General features: G+C 31.0%; 1 protein-coding gene across 1 annotated transcript; it reads right to left on the bottom strand.

Annotated features, from left to right (window-relative positions):
- Nucleotides 1-4,408: 4,408 nt before the first annotated feature.
- LOC122525132 (kinesin-related protein 4) lies at nucleotides 4,409-14,435 on the bottom strand. The gene is given in 7 exon segments (XM_043647769.1): nucleotides 4,409-7,229; nucleotides 7,318-7,631; nucleotides 7,776-7,928; nucleotides 8,024-8,286; nucleotides 8,783-8,858; nucleotides 8,950-13,314; nucleotides 14,354-14,435. Coding segments are annotated over 6 exon segments (6,705 nt in total). The 5' UTR covers nucleotides 13,291-13,314; nucleotides 14,354-14,435; the 3' UTR covers nucleotides 4,409-5,671.
- Nucleotides 14,436-14,586: the final 151 nt, after the last annotated feature.

Below are 14,586 nucleotides of genomic sequence, written 5' to 3'. Positions count from 1 at the left end.
TTATAATAATTATATTTTTTCTTTAATCTTCGTCATCTTATTTATCGGTCCATCTATCCCATCTATGTTCTATCATATCCTATCTATCTATTTATCTCTTTCAAACCACCACATATACAAAGAAACATACGTACACTCGCACAAATATTTTCTCTATCTCTCTCTATCTCTCTCTCTCTCTCATTGTCATCACTGTCACTGTTAACTGTCATTCGCAAATTAAATATTGCCGAGAGGAGTGTAATAATCGAAAAATGATTTTTATTTCGAACAATGATCACTCGTAGAAATTATTAATCGTCTCACCGATGTTAATGAATTTAAAAAAAAAAAGAAAACGAAACAAAAGAAAAAGGGAAACAAAATATACGTCTAGTAAAAAAAGTACTCGATATGTTGTTCATTTTTTTTTTGTGTGTATATTATCTTTTAATATATTTAAATAAATGTTCTTTTGTAATATAATTAGCAAATAAAATTGTATTGTGTCGTTGAATAATATAACGTGATATATAACAATGTATGCGTAATTTTATCTAATTTTTTTTGTCAACTTTCGATTTTGCGATGAGTCAAGCGAATTTTTTTCAAAGTGATCGTGCTCAAATACCGAAATACAACGCGTTTGACGAGAAAATGAATTTTAATACGATCGCGATATTTGTATATTTACATAAATTAATTTTTATTTTTTTGCGTTTTTATGAGTAATAAACGTAGAAATAAATTCGGTGCCACGAAATAAATACGTCAATTGTTTTTAAAAGGCACCGAATTAATTTCTACGCGCGCGAATAAATACGTAAATGATGAACGTGTAAACGATAAAAAAAAATGACGATTTGCAATTACGAAAAAGTTTGAACACATCTGATGATGTAAAAAAAAAAGAAGAAAAACGTACTATTCGAAAAAAAAAAAAAAAAAATAGATAGATAAATAGATAGACAGATAGATGGATGATTAGAAAATGATATTGCTCGTTTTCTAAAATATATAAATCGACACGAATCCACACTCCTCCCGCAACTTTACAATTGTTTAAAACATTTTATCATAGCTTTCTCAGTTCGTAACAATAATTATCGATCGTCGAACTACCACCAGTTATTACACACTTTTATGATTCGATATACATATATTCACTATATATATATCTATATATTCGTATATATAGATTTATATATATAGATATATCAAAAATATCCTTAATAAAATAGAGCATTTATATATGTATAACGTACCGTCGAGTAGTACATTTTGTTGTTGTCTTATTATAGTTTTTTATCCACTATATATATATACGTATATGCATATAACGTTTATTATTATTTTATTATTATTATTACTCTTTTTCATTTTATATATATATATATATATAATATTAATATTATTATTTTAGTATATTATTATTAATATTATATATTATATTATTATATGCGTATTTTTTGTTTACTATACATGTAATATCCATTTGCGGCACATTTTCTAATTGCACCCGCTTCGTACATATATATAAATATATATATATATGTATGTTATGTATATATGCATGTATGCATGTGTCGCCACGTGAACAAATTTCATAATTAAAATAATCGTCATTTGATTCCATCACCCATTCGTTGCTCGATTCCCATTTATTCTTCTCTTATTCTTTTTATCTTTTATTAACTAAAGGATTAAATATATATATATGTGACAATTGCATATATATATGTATATATATACAATGTTAAATTTCTATGATTGAAAATTATTCTCCTGAAACAAAACTATTATTATATTCCTCTTCTTATATATATATTTTCTTTTTACTCCTTTTAGTTTTATCACCACCAGCAACACTTCTTTTATCTTTCCATCACTCTTATTCTTTCTCTCGAACGCACAAAACAATTTTTATTGAACATTTTTATTCGTTATAAATCCTATTAATTGTTTTTTTTTTTTTTTCACGAACAATGCTGTTTGTTCGTATCTAACATGAAAGTAATGAATTTAATCGATAAAAAGAATGATCGTAATACATCGAAATGAAATTATACTATTATCACTCGAATTTAAGGGAATAATATTCGAGAGCAATCAAGTAGAATCGATATATCACAAAGAGATCAGTTTTCATATTCGTTTTCATATGTATATGTGTATGCGTGTGTATATATATATGTGCCATGTGTGTTGATAGATTTAAAAAATAAAATAAAAAGAAAAAAAGAGAAAATTAATACATAATTAATTTATACATAGAATTTTTCTTCCTTTTTATTTCTCGTTTTCTTTTTTTTTTTTTTTTTTTTTTCGGGCTTCTTCTATTATATAATATCATAACAATTTATTTTTAATTCAACTTTATCATGATTTTTATTATAGAAACGAATATATATTAATACGTATGGGTATGTTTTTTTTTTTTTTTTTTTTTTTTTTTATATAATAATAAATAAAAGAATTTAACTTTTGTTATTACGAGTAATTAAATTCTATCCAACTTAACATAAGTGAGATCAGAAAAACAAAATTTGTTCGTTAAGTTAGAGAGGGTGGAATAAGGGTGGGGATTAAAATTACTTGTTAATTACAATCAATTTTATAAACAACGAAATGAACTGTAAAAATGTCAAATTAATTCGATTTATGGACATATATTCGAATAGGAAACTATCTCAACGCGTTTTCTACTTTCTTTTCTGCTCGATTATGATTCCTTTTTTCTTGTCGATTATTTTTTTTCTTTCTTCTTTTTTTCTCAAAGTAAGATATGAATTTCTCATAAGTCAGTTTTATTGCTCCGTATACTTACAGAAAATTCCCTTTTCTCAGTCTCTCAATGTCAAATTTTTCTTTCTCTTTCTCTCTCAATTTATACTCACAGACACGTACGTAGGACACACACACACACACGCACACATTCTTTACATAGGAAAATAATGCATTTGTTTCGATACCCCTTTTCGAAGCAATCTCTTAATTATATACTTTTAAGCATATTCCTTCTTCCTTTTAGCGAAATATTCTTAAACCCCGTTTTATTTTTCTCTAGTTTTAATTAATAGTTTCGAGAGTAGTTTATATCTAACGATTAAGTTGCATTTTTTTTTTTTTAAACAAAGAACAATAGTAGTTATTCTCTCGTTCTCTTTCCTTTTACTACTTCATAACTTTTTCACATAAGTTAATTTCTCAAAGAAAATATATATATATATTTATATAATATATATATAGATATCTATATATGTATGTACACGTACATACAAAAGCGAGTGTAAGATATTGGTCTATTATTATTATTATTATTTTATTGTTATTATTTATTTATTTATTATTATGTTCATTATTATTTATGTATTATTATTGTTGTTATTATTATTATTACTATTATTATTATTATTATTTACCATTATTATTTAGTCACAGATGCTTTTCTAGAGCGAATTTCTTCTCGATGCTCGTTTCTTCATCGTAGAAATATGATTTTTTTTCTTTTTCTTTCTTTTGCTATTCGTATAAATAAAAGCTAATAATATTAAGAGAAAAGAAAAAAAGAAAAAAAATAACCAGAATAGGACAAAATATTAAGGAAAAGAAAAATAAAATAATAATAATATATATTTTACAATGTTGATATCACGAACAAATATACGAACCATGCGAAAAGATAATTCTTCATTGTACAGCATGCATTTGTAGTTAAACGTTATTATTAATATTATTATTATTGTTATTATTATTATTATTATTATTAGGTGAAAAGACACTCTCATGATCTCTAATATTATTATTAATTGTTTTTTTTTAGTTTTCACGTGGCGACAGAGAAAACGTAAAAAGAAGAAAGACGTAAAAAGAAGAAAGTCCTTAAAGGTTTCTGACCTATTCTTTTTTTCTTGTTTTTTTTTTTTTGTTTGTTTTTGTTTTCATGTTACCCCGGTCGTAAATTGCGCATGTCCAGAGGTTACATATTAAGGAATCATACACAACGTGTTTGTTTTCTTTTCATAAGTCGTAATGGTGATTCGTTATCGGCTTAATTATACGAGTTAAAAACTAAAATAATTATTCAATATATCTATACAATGTGATATTGTAGTAACGTAATAAATAAGCTCAAGGTATACACTCTACTTCACATTAATAAAATTTGTCCGTATAATCATTACAAATCGTCATCACCACCCCAAATTTCATCATAACCATGATCTCCATTTTCCTCAAAATCGTCATCATTAATTACTCAATCGTCTTCATCGTTATCGTGAACCTTATTATCATCATAATCATTGTCAATCATTATATAATCGCTCTATGGACACAAACAGGCCAACATTACAATATACAATTTTTTCGGTTCGGAACTATATAGGCTTCTTTTCCTCACTACTTCTTCTTCTTTTTCTTCTCCCTCTTTTTCCTTTCTTTATTTCTTTCATCATTCCTTTAGTCTCAGAAAGCACTTCGTCTAGGATAAAATATGCTACCGTGTCGCTTTAAAAAGTATAACCCTTCCAAAAGGACGATATAATAATAAAATCGGCTGGTTGGCCATCATTGATCATTTTAATTAATAAGATCCTGTTAAACTTATTTAATAACGATCCATCTCGAACTGTGTCAGATCTGTTCGAATCTATTCAGTTCTGTTCGAATAACGTAAGCAAGACCTTTACGTTCTGAACCAGTATATCTAATGTATGCTACCTCTTATTCGTTAAACTTTTACACACAAGCAATGCAATAAAGAGCGATTTATAACCGGGTTATTTAATAATATAATCCTGAAAAGCACAGAAATTCATTCCGTACCCTTTGATTGTTCGTAACGTTCATTAATCATTATTTATTTAATGCACATCGTATACCGATAAAAACTAACGACTCCATTATCTGTGTTCATATATCTATATATCGGCACTTCTCGTGGGAAAATTAAAACAAATTTTACGAGTCAACTCGCTAAATTTGTTTACAGGTGAGAAACTTTGGTTGATGTAATCATTTTTTTAGAATCCAAATATTTTCATCATCATCATCATCTTCTTCTTCTTCTTCTTTCTCCCTCCTCTTCTTCTTCTTCCTCCCTCCTCTTCTTCATTCTTTTTCTTCAATTTACGCACGATTACTATACATTCTATATCTTTATAGTCTGTAATTCACAACGTACATACATCATACGCTCTATAATTTAATATATCTATAATATATATTTCTATATATATATTATATATATAGTTTCTTTCATCTTCTTAAGTAATATATCGTGTGTGTAAAATCGTGTGTTCTCCTTTTTTTATTATTCGAGTCACCGAAGCTCGGAGATAAAACTGCATCATTCACGACACTTTTATTTCAAGCATGCTGCTTGCTATTCTCGCCTATATCATCAACTTCGATTGTCTCTCTCCTCCTTCTCCTCCTCTGGTTTTTTTAACCCCTCAAGTAGGACTTTTATGAAAACGAAGATATTCGTAAGATCCTCTTATCGTGTTTTTTAATCCAAAGAAACCTCTTGAGAGAATCTATTTATATGGAGAGAGTGAAAACGTGTGCACTCTTCTTACGGGCCCAATTAGGCGGGAGAGGCAAGTTTTTTTCTTTGTTACAAAAAAAGGCGTTTGTATTTATTTATTTATTTTTTTACTTACTCCCCCCCTTTCCGTTTTATTAGCTCTCATTTTTCAGTAGGTCTCGTTACCGTTTGTGGTATTACTGTCAATGACTTTGGAATTTTTGGCAAAATGGGAATTGGCTTAGATGGCTTAGTCGTCACTTGTAGAGACTTTGGCAGATTAAGATTATGTAATAGGTTTTGAGTAGGATTGTTCTCGTTTGACGGACGCATGTCACATATAAGAGGTTCGAAATCACCTCTGGTCTGACGATTCAACATTTCTTGTTGCCTTCTCAAATGTTGTTGGAATTGGGTTTGAGCGACATATTGTACTGTTTTTTGCTATTGCATCGTAGATTTGAAATTCGGAGGAGAATTTGGATTACCCGATGGAGGTAGACCAGTAGGAGGACTTGCGCACTGTTTCTCACTAAACATTTGTTTTGGTTTCTTAAGATATTGTAGTCGCTTCAATTCCGAATCATTCATCTGGAACACTTTGCCACCCGAGGACATCGGTAATTTCGAGGCATCTTTACGTTTATTATTTCCATTGGGCGAACTTGTAGACGGTAAGCTAAGTCTTTGCACATTAGGAGGCGGTTTTTTAATGATCGATACACCTGAATTTAATTTTATTGCACGCGGTGGACTTCCTTTCGTCGTTAATTGAACCACCGGTGATTTCGTCGAACTTCCCATAAGTGGCAAGGAGTGTCTATCTCTTTCTCGCACGTATCCACCGCTCAAACGACGAGAATTATGAAATTCGTTTGATATCGGTTCCATTATCGGTTCGTCCATTTTTTCAGGACCTTCGTAGGATATCAATCTGTTTTGAACCGATGTCGACTAATTAATCGCATTTCGCGAAGCGTTAGGCGCCAAATTTAAATCGCCAGCCCTGTAATACTTTTCCAAAAGTATTAAATGTCTAAGGAAAGAACTTTGATTCCCGTCGGGTCTTTGTAACTCTTGCCATAAAAGTTTCGTATCTCTATCATATTGAATCATCGTTGCGCACTTTTCCCAACCCTGAGGAGTGATCTCTCGAACATTAGCAAATTCAATGTTAGCATGAAGATTCATTTCTTCTTCACCCGGGAAAAGAGTACGTACGCTTATAGAAGGATTAGCTCCGAGTCTTTGAACGACAGGAGTTATGTCGTTGCTCGTTCTTGCTTTTTTCGGTAATTTTGTCAAAGTTACCTCCTTGTCCATGGTAATAATCTCTACTACTTCGTTCGGAACATCGCAAGGCATTGTTCCGTCCGACGTATAATTATCTACTTCGATTATTTTTCTTTTCTTTATTAACTTGTCTGTTGTACCCTCAACGCAAAGGAACTGAATATCGGCAGGAATGGTGGTATCGTTCGTATTCATTTTGACAGAACGATTGTCATTGTCCGGTTCAGAATTTGTAACATCATTTTTAATAGGTTCAGGTGTTGATTTATCCGAGGCTGAATTTGTTGTTACATCCGGCGACTTGGAATTTCCATTCTTAGCTGAAGTACATTTAGCTTTTTTAGCTTTTTTATCTTTGTCTTTCGATTGACTATTAGAATCTTCTTCTTCATTCTCAAGTACCTCGATATCATGACTACGTAAGATTCTAAAAAATTACATGTTTTTGTACTATTTTCATAAGATCTTTACAAATGTAATCTGATCATATAAAATAAGTCAATGACACGACATACCTTTTCCGATAGCTCTTAAAGAACGACCTGTGATTTATGCCCATATTTTCAGGATCCTTGTATTTAATTTGCAATTGTGTGAAATATCGACACAATTTGCAAACAAATGTTCTCGCAGAAAGTGAAACGGGTATCGCCAGTTTCGGAAGTCGTTGATTTAATTCTACAGTTTCTCTTTCGGTTAACAGATGCGTATGATTTCTGGCCAGTCTTCGATTACAAAGGGCGCAAGTCAAAAATATTTCGACTTTACTGTAATGGACTACGCAAAATGACATAGATGTGTGTTGACTCGATTCCCAGTCAATATCAACCTGCAATTGCATTTTATTATTTAATTGTAAAAAATCAAAAACATGCATATTATATAATTAAAGTTAAATATTATTTATCTACAATAGAAACGTTAAATTGATAATTTATTGTCCGCAAATTTTACTAACGAAATAAATCAATACCTGAGTTTGAAGTCCAGCTTTAATTTTAAGTAACCAACGTCGTTTAACATTATGACGAGCAGGATCTCTACAATCACGAGCTGCACATTTTGATACCATCAATTGGCGATGCTTTTGTGGTTTAGCTTGCATGTTTGTTGGACTAGTGTTCGCCTATGTGAAGAAGAAATAATTCCATATAATTTCGATTAATTAATAACACAATAAAAAATTGATTGCTACATATTAATTATAATAATTGTTCATACCTTTCTATCTACATGACGATAACACGCGTCACACAGACAAGAATCCTTATTAAGGTGTCTTTCTATAATTAATATCTTCTTTCGTCTTTCATCCGATTTCATTTGTGCCAAATGCATAGGTGTATCCAAGGAACCAAATTTTCCAAAGCAATAACAACATACATCAGCACATAATCGTCCTGGATGAATAGAAAAAGAAGATGATTTTTCAGGAATAACGAGGGATTGACGATCCTTCGGCGGAGCTTCTTCGTTATCTTCATCTGTGATAATTAATAAGGTCGATTAATACATAATGAACAACAAAAAATTAGTAGATTTTCTAAGCAGGGTTTGGTAAGATATTACGAATAAAATATTTGTTTGAAATATTCAGCCGTAGAGCAAAATACTATTAGTTAGAAAACATTATCGTTATCTCTTTTTTTTGTTTTATCTTTTTTTTTTTTTGGTAATTTAAAGCAGTAGCAAAAGACAACATGCATAATTACTAGAAATACAAAACTATTTTTCAATTAAATTATAAGACTACAGATTCTCACAAAAAGGAATTGCCAAGCATTACATATTAAATGTTTGATTATAGTTTACACTTATAAATGTAAATTTGGTGTTAAATGTAATAATTAAGCAATCCTTTATGTCTTATCTGGTAAATAATATTTTTTACAGGACAGAAGAAAAGATATAAAAATATTGATAAAGCATTAAAGGGAAAGGATCGATTAACAATGTAGTTATTCCCACAACCAGGATTACCGCAAGAGTGTCTGTGGTTAGTAGTGAACTTTCGGTTCGCACCAGAGCTGCTATCTCCCAAACCACTGGTTCCAAACTGAAAAAAAAGAAATAAAAAATGAGAAAATTTATATGCTTTTATCGTTACCGTTTATTTCTATGTATTATTATATTGAATTTCATCTTACCTCCTTTTGTATGGTGTAAAAATCAGGTGAATCTCCTTCTCCGTCGGTACGTCCTTGCTTCAAAACCATTTTCAAAGGTGATCTCGATCGTTTTTTATCTTTTTCCTTCTCCTTTTGTACGCGAATCACAGTTTTTAATGTACCAGTATATTGTTCCTTTCTTGCTTTCTGATTGCTTAATCTTTCAGCAGCTTTTTCCAACGATTCCAAACCCAATAATCTCAGAATAGATTCTTTTTTAGCTTTATCCTCTGGCGTTTCTAAAATTTTCATAGCAAGATTAACGCTACTAGATGATTCATCCGAAGTAGATGTCTCATCTAAATCTTTTTGAGATACTTCTTCTATTTTACTAGATTTACACTCATCCAACAAATTGATGTCATTTCTTTCTTTTGACGAATCATTATCTGCTATCTGACTTGAAAGTCTTCCTTCTTTTTCTGATCTATTCGGTTCATTTGGAATTACTAGATCATTTTCCGATTTACTACGTAAATTATCATTTTTACCTTGGATTTTGTCCAAGCTATTACGACCACCACCTTCAGAGAAACCTCTAAAACTATCAGAACATTTAGCAAGATTGTCATAATCACTAAGGAATCTATTATTTTCATTGATCTTGGCTACTTCATTGTCGAGCAATGTTTCTTCTTTTTGCTGATCAGACTTTCTAATATCTCGTTTGGTTCGTTTATTTTTCAACGTATTATTTAATGACTGTTGATCTTCCTTACGTTTCTTAATTTCTCTACCACGCCTGGTACGAGTATGAGGCTCCAAAACATCACTAGTTTCAAATTCTATGGTGCTATTTTGAGATATGTCTGTTTCAGGAGTTTTACAAGTAGTTTCAGTACTTGCTTTCGGTTCTAAATTTTGTTTATTATCATTTTGTGCATTACATTCTTCTGTCGATTGACAATCACTTCCTGTACTAGATTTCGATGCATTTTCATGTTCTTTGTTACAGGAAGTTGGTCTTTTCTCAACTTTCTTTTGTTTATCACGTACCCTTAATACTCTCTTATTTTCTTCATTTGTAGCTTTAGATTCATCGTTATTCTTCTCGGAACATAATTTATTGCTCTTTTCTTCAACGGTTGTGTTCAAGGTATCATCTATTTTCTTATCAACCGTGTCTTCATTTGATTTTAACTTATTCGGGGATATTAATGTATCAATATTTTGATGTTTATTATCTTCTTTATCCTGACTAACAACATCCTTGACAGAATCATTCGTATCATTTATTTCTTTTCTTGAAGTACATATTGGAGATTTGTTAGAGACAGATATTGAATTTAAGTCACTATTTATGATTGGCAACTCGTGAGAATGATTTTTTTCATCGTTCTGATTTTCCAATAATTCAAAGGAAGCAGTGAGCATATCGACATTTTCTTTGACATTTTCTTTAACTTTGTCATGTTTATTAATCTCTTTTAATGAATGATCTCTTGTTTGACAAATCAACGCTTCTTTTATTTTATCTATAGTGAATTTTGATTTAGAATGTTCATCTTTTGTAACAAGAGAACTTTCTACATCTTTAACAATATCATTAGACGTGTCATTTGATTTTACATTTTCACCATTTATTTCTTTATTCTCTACTATTTCAGATAAAGCTGAAAGTTCATCTCCTTTTACTAATCTTTCAACATCAGAATAAATACTTTCCAAGGTTTCTGACTCCTCTGAACAATGACCCATACTTAAGCTTTCTACTTGAGGACAATTTATTTTATCAACTTCCGTGTTTGTTTCTATAGTTTCATTCTGTGCTTTAACCGATTCATTTATTTCTGCAGAAGATAATAAATTTGCAGTAGACTCATCAGTAACTTCCATTTTTTCAAGTTCTTTATTGCCTTCCTCGCTTTCACTCAATAGTTTCTTCTCTTCTTCTATGCATTCATTAATTTTTTCTTTAAGAGAATCATGCTTTTCAATTGGTTCATCAGATACAGTTGCCAATTTCTTCTCAATTTCAGACTCTTCAATGTTATCCTGAGAATTTTTATCATTTGACTTCCCGGATTTTCTCGACAAAGGAGGAGATACTTTCTTGCTACTATTTATCGATTGACTTTCCGTATCTTCTATTTGTTCTACTACCTTAGATGTAATATTTGAATCCTGACCAACTTCGCCACTTTCTTTAACATCTTTACATATATTTACTTCTTTACTAACTGTAGCTTGTGAAGGTTCATGAGAATTATGAGTTTTATTGATTGCTTCAATATTAGGAGTATCTTCCCTATCTTGAGTGTTTTGTGATTGAGTTTCAACCAATTCAATGTCACCCATGACTAGTTTCTCAATTTCTTTGGCAGTATCAGCCACTTTTGGTACCGAGTTCTCAGAACTTTCTGATTTACTCTCATTTTTAGATGCATTAGGTTTATCTTCATCGTTACTCTCTTCTAATCCCAATTTCTGAGATTCGGTACTTAATGGTGCAATGATTTCTTCCATCTTTGGAATTTCAAAATTTTTACCCAATCCAAGATTCTTTTCTGGACCAAACATTTTACTTTCAATTGATTTTGCAATTGTTAATTTAATACTCTCTATCATTTGATCTATTTGTGACTTTGGATTGCCATCGGATTTCTCTGTTCCATAAAAGGAATTAACGGTTTTCCTCATATCTATATTTACACTATTTCTTCGACCTTTAGACCTATCAGTTAGCTTGGACAAAATTGTGTCTTTTCTAACAAGATCTATATTACTAGTTTTCTTTATTTCTTCCAGTACTTCTACATTTTTAGGTGCTACACGTATTTCCTCAATCTTGATATCATCTACTTTTGTATCGTTATCCGTACTTCTGGCTTTTGTTTTTGAACGTAATATTGGTCCTATTTCACTTAATCTATCTACTCTCTCGCTATTATTATTGTTTTCTATTTCTATTCCAGTTTCACTTTCTGCATAATTCTTAGAGACTTCATCTTTACCCATAAGTTCCTCTTTTATCATTATTTGAGAGTAATTACCGCTAGATTCAGAAAAACAGGATTCTATATCTACATTCCCATCAGAAATCTGTTCTGTCAAAGTTTCAGATGCAGCAGGATCATCGGAATTTAATCTACGTCGTTTTTTAATCTCAACATCATTTGCAAACGACGTTTCTGAAAGTTGGCGCAATTTTCCATTTCGTAAACTCCTTTGGGTTAACAAAGCATTTGACCGTTTCCTTAATTGAATTGTAGTTTGAGTATGATTTCCTTGTTCTATGTCACCGCATTCTCCTTCCGACATAGTTCTTATATCATCGCAATCAGATTCCTTCTTTATTTCGCTTTCAGGACTAATATTTTCATCCACCAACATTTTCCTACTCCTTGTTATTTTTCCTTCTACTTTTTCTACAATACCTTGCTGACTATCTACTTCTGAATCACTCAACATTGAAGCTATTACTTCGTCGATAGTAAGATCAATAGAGCTCTTGTTATCTAAGACCGATTTAGATAATTTATTATGCACGCTTTTAATATTATTAAAAGAATCAGTATCTTTCGTTGTGCCTCTTTTACCTTTTAAATATTTATCCCCTTCTATGATTTTTGTATAATTTTCCTTCTCCTTTATAGTACTTTTTTTCAGTCCTGTATTTTTTAAAAGTTTGGCACTTCTAGGGGAAGAGTCCACAGTATCTATCAGTTTAGACCTCTTACTATATTTTGTATTACCTTTTGTATTCAAGTTAACAAGAGCGTCTTGATCTTTTTCTGAATTATCCTCGTTATTCTGTTCGCTGTTGGTAATCCTAGTCAAGGACTTGGTTTTCTTGGTCCTGAGATTAATCTTGGCACTTTTGTTGGTTATTTCAGCAGTTTTGCTACTTTCTAAATCGTTGATATAATTTTCCGTAGTTCTTAAATTGTTATCAGAAGATCTATCCTCCTCTTCCTCTTCTTCCTCCTCTTCTTCTTCTTCCGCTTTCTCTTCTATCGATTTAATTTTCCTCGCTTTGATACCTTTCTTGATATCAGAATTTATTCTGCATAAATTTTTACTTCCTACTTTTTTGGTAACTTTTGTCTTAATGAAATTATTAGGTTTTGATACTCTTAATTTCTGTTTACGCTTAAGGTTCTTCAAAACCTTCTTACGTGGCAAACTTGCTTCTAATTTTGCAGGAAGTTGACTGCCCGTTGCTACTGAATCAAAAATATCACGTGCAAGCTGCTGTTTTATATTGGACAAAGACTTGCCTTTTCTACTTTTGACTTCATTAGATGGCAAGCCAGAGTCATTATTCGCCTTCTGTTTTGATTTTGAAGGCGCTAAGGGTCGTTTTTCTCTGGATGCCATCTCACTTCAACCCACATTGGGCTCCTGAAAAATCACCTCTTGCTAGTTCTCTATTAATGAATAATGAAATTTTACCTACTACTAATTATAATATATTTGGAAAATTGAATAAATTGCAAATGTTTAAACTCGACCTAATTATGAAATATTATTAATAAATAATATATTGATATATTTTGTATATAATTTCTATTATTTATATAAATTTATATATATATATATACATTTATGCATCCAATATTTAAAAAAATTATATGTATATATAACATATACATATCATGGCGCCAAAGTATTTCAAAAAAGAAAAAAATAATCAAATAAATATATATATATATATTTTTTTTCTATACCTATAATATATTTCAATATTCCTTCTATGCAAATTTGACGAGGATGTCAAAGATATTTTCTATTTCAATTTATATTTATAAAATATCGTGCCGCATAAGATATTTCATTATGACGCGATCGTAGATCGAAATGTTAATTTAATGAATGAAAAGAAAAAAAATATATAGAAAGGGCACGAGATATAGTGTTACATATATGTATAATAAAATAAAATATTAGAAATACCTTTCCTCTTAAATATAAGGCAGGAACAACAAATGTATTGTACACCAAGTAGAAAAACTACATAATTCGTCTGGGCTGCGAATAGGTAAGCGACCGGTTGGGAAGTAGGGTTGATAGATGCGGCCCTGGCGTTCAGAAAAATTACGTGACAAACTTTGCATTTACACGGATACACGAAGCGCCTCTTCTCCGTAAAGGAACTCGGGTCCAAAATATTTCGAGCGATATCTGGCATAATAATGAACAGGTTATCAAAATTTTGGGCTCAAAAGAAAGGCCGTAAGGGGTATTAACTACCGAGTTAAAAAATCTGCCGATAAACGTGGCCGAAGTAATGAAAATAGAGGGATAAATAGTCGCGAAAAAATCGCCACGAATAAACAAAAGGTCGGCCCCGATTCGAAATTTCTAAAAACTAGCATGAGACGATAAAGATAATATCTTGATAAATAATGGGTCGATTAGTCGGTAGGACGATTTTACTTACCTCTGAGGCCAAAAATCGCGTCGAAGATCCGTGATTAACGTGAGAAAACAGGAAAAACAATGTCGTGAAAAACACAGTCCCGTTGCAGGGTGTCTGAACGCTGTCCTACTGTCCACAACTAACGCCACCTGCTGGTCGAATGCGCAACCTCTCCCACGTCCATAGTCCATTCAAGCTAATCTCATGACATTATTTCAAAGTATTTAACTACATAAACTTATAAATTGCCGTTA

The sequence above is a fragment of the Polistes fuscatus genome, unplaced genomic scaffold, assembly GCF_010416935.1.
Source record: "Polistes fuscatus isolate 324 unplaced genomic scaffold, CU_Pfus_HIC Scaffold8, whole genome shotgun sequence".
Classification (NCBI taxonomy): Eukaryota; Metazoa; Arthropoda; class Insecta; order Hymenoptera; family Vespidae; genus Polistes; species Polistes fuscatus.
This window is presented reverse-complemented; position numbering and strand designations above follow the sequence as displayed.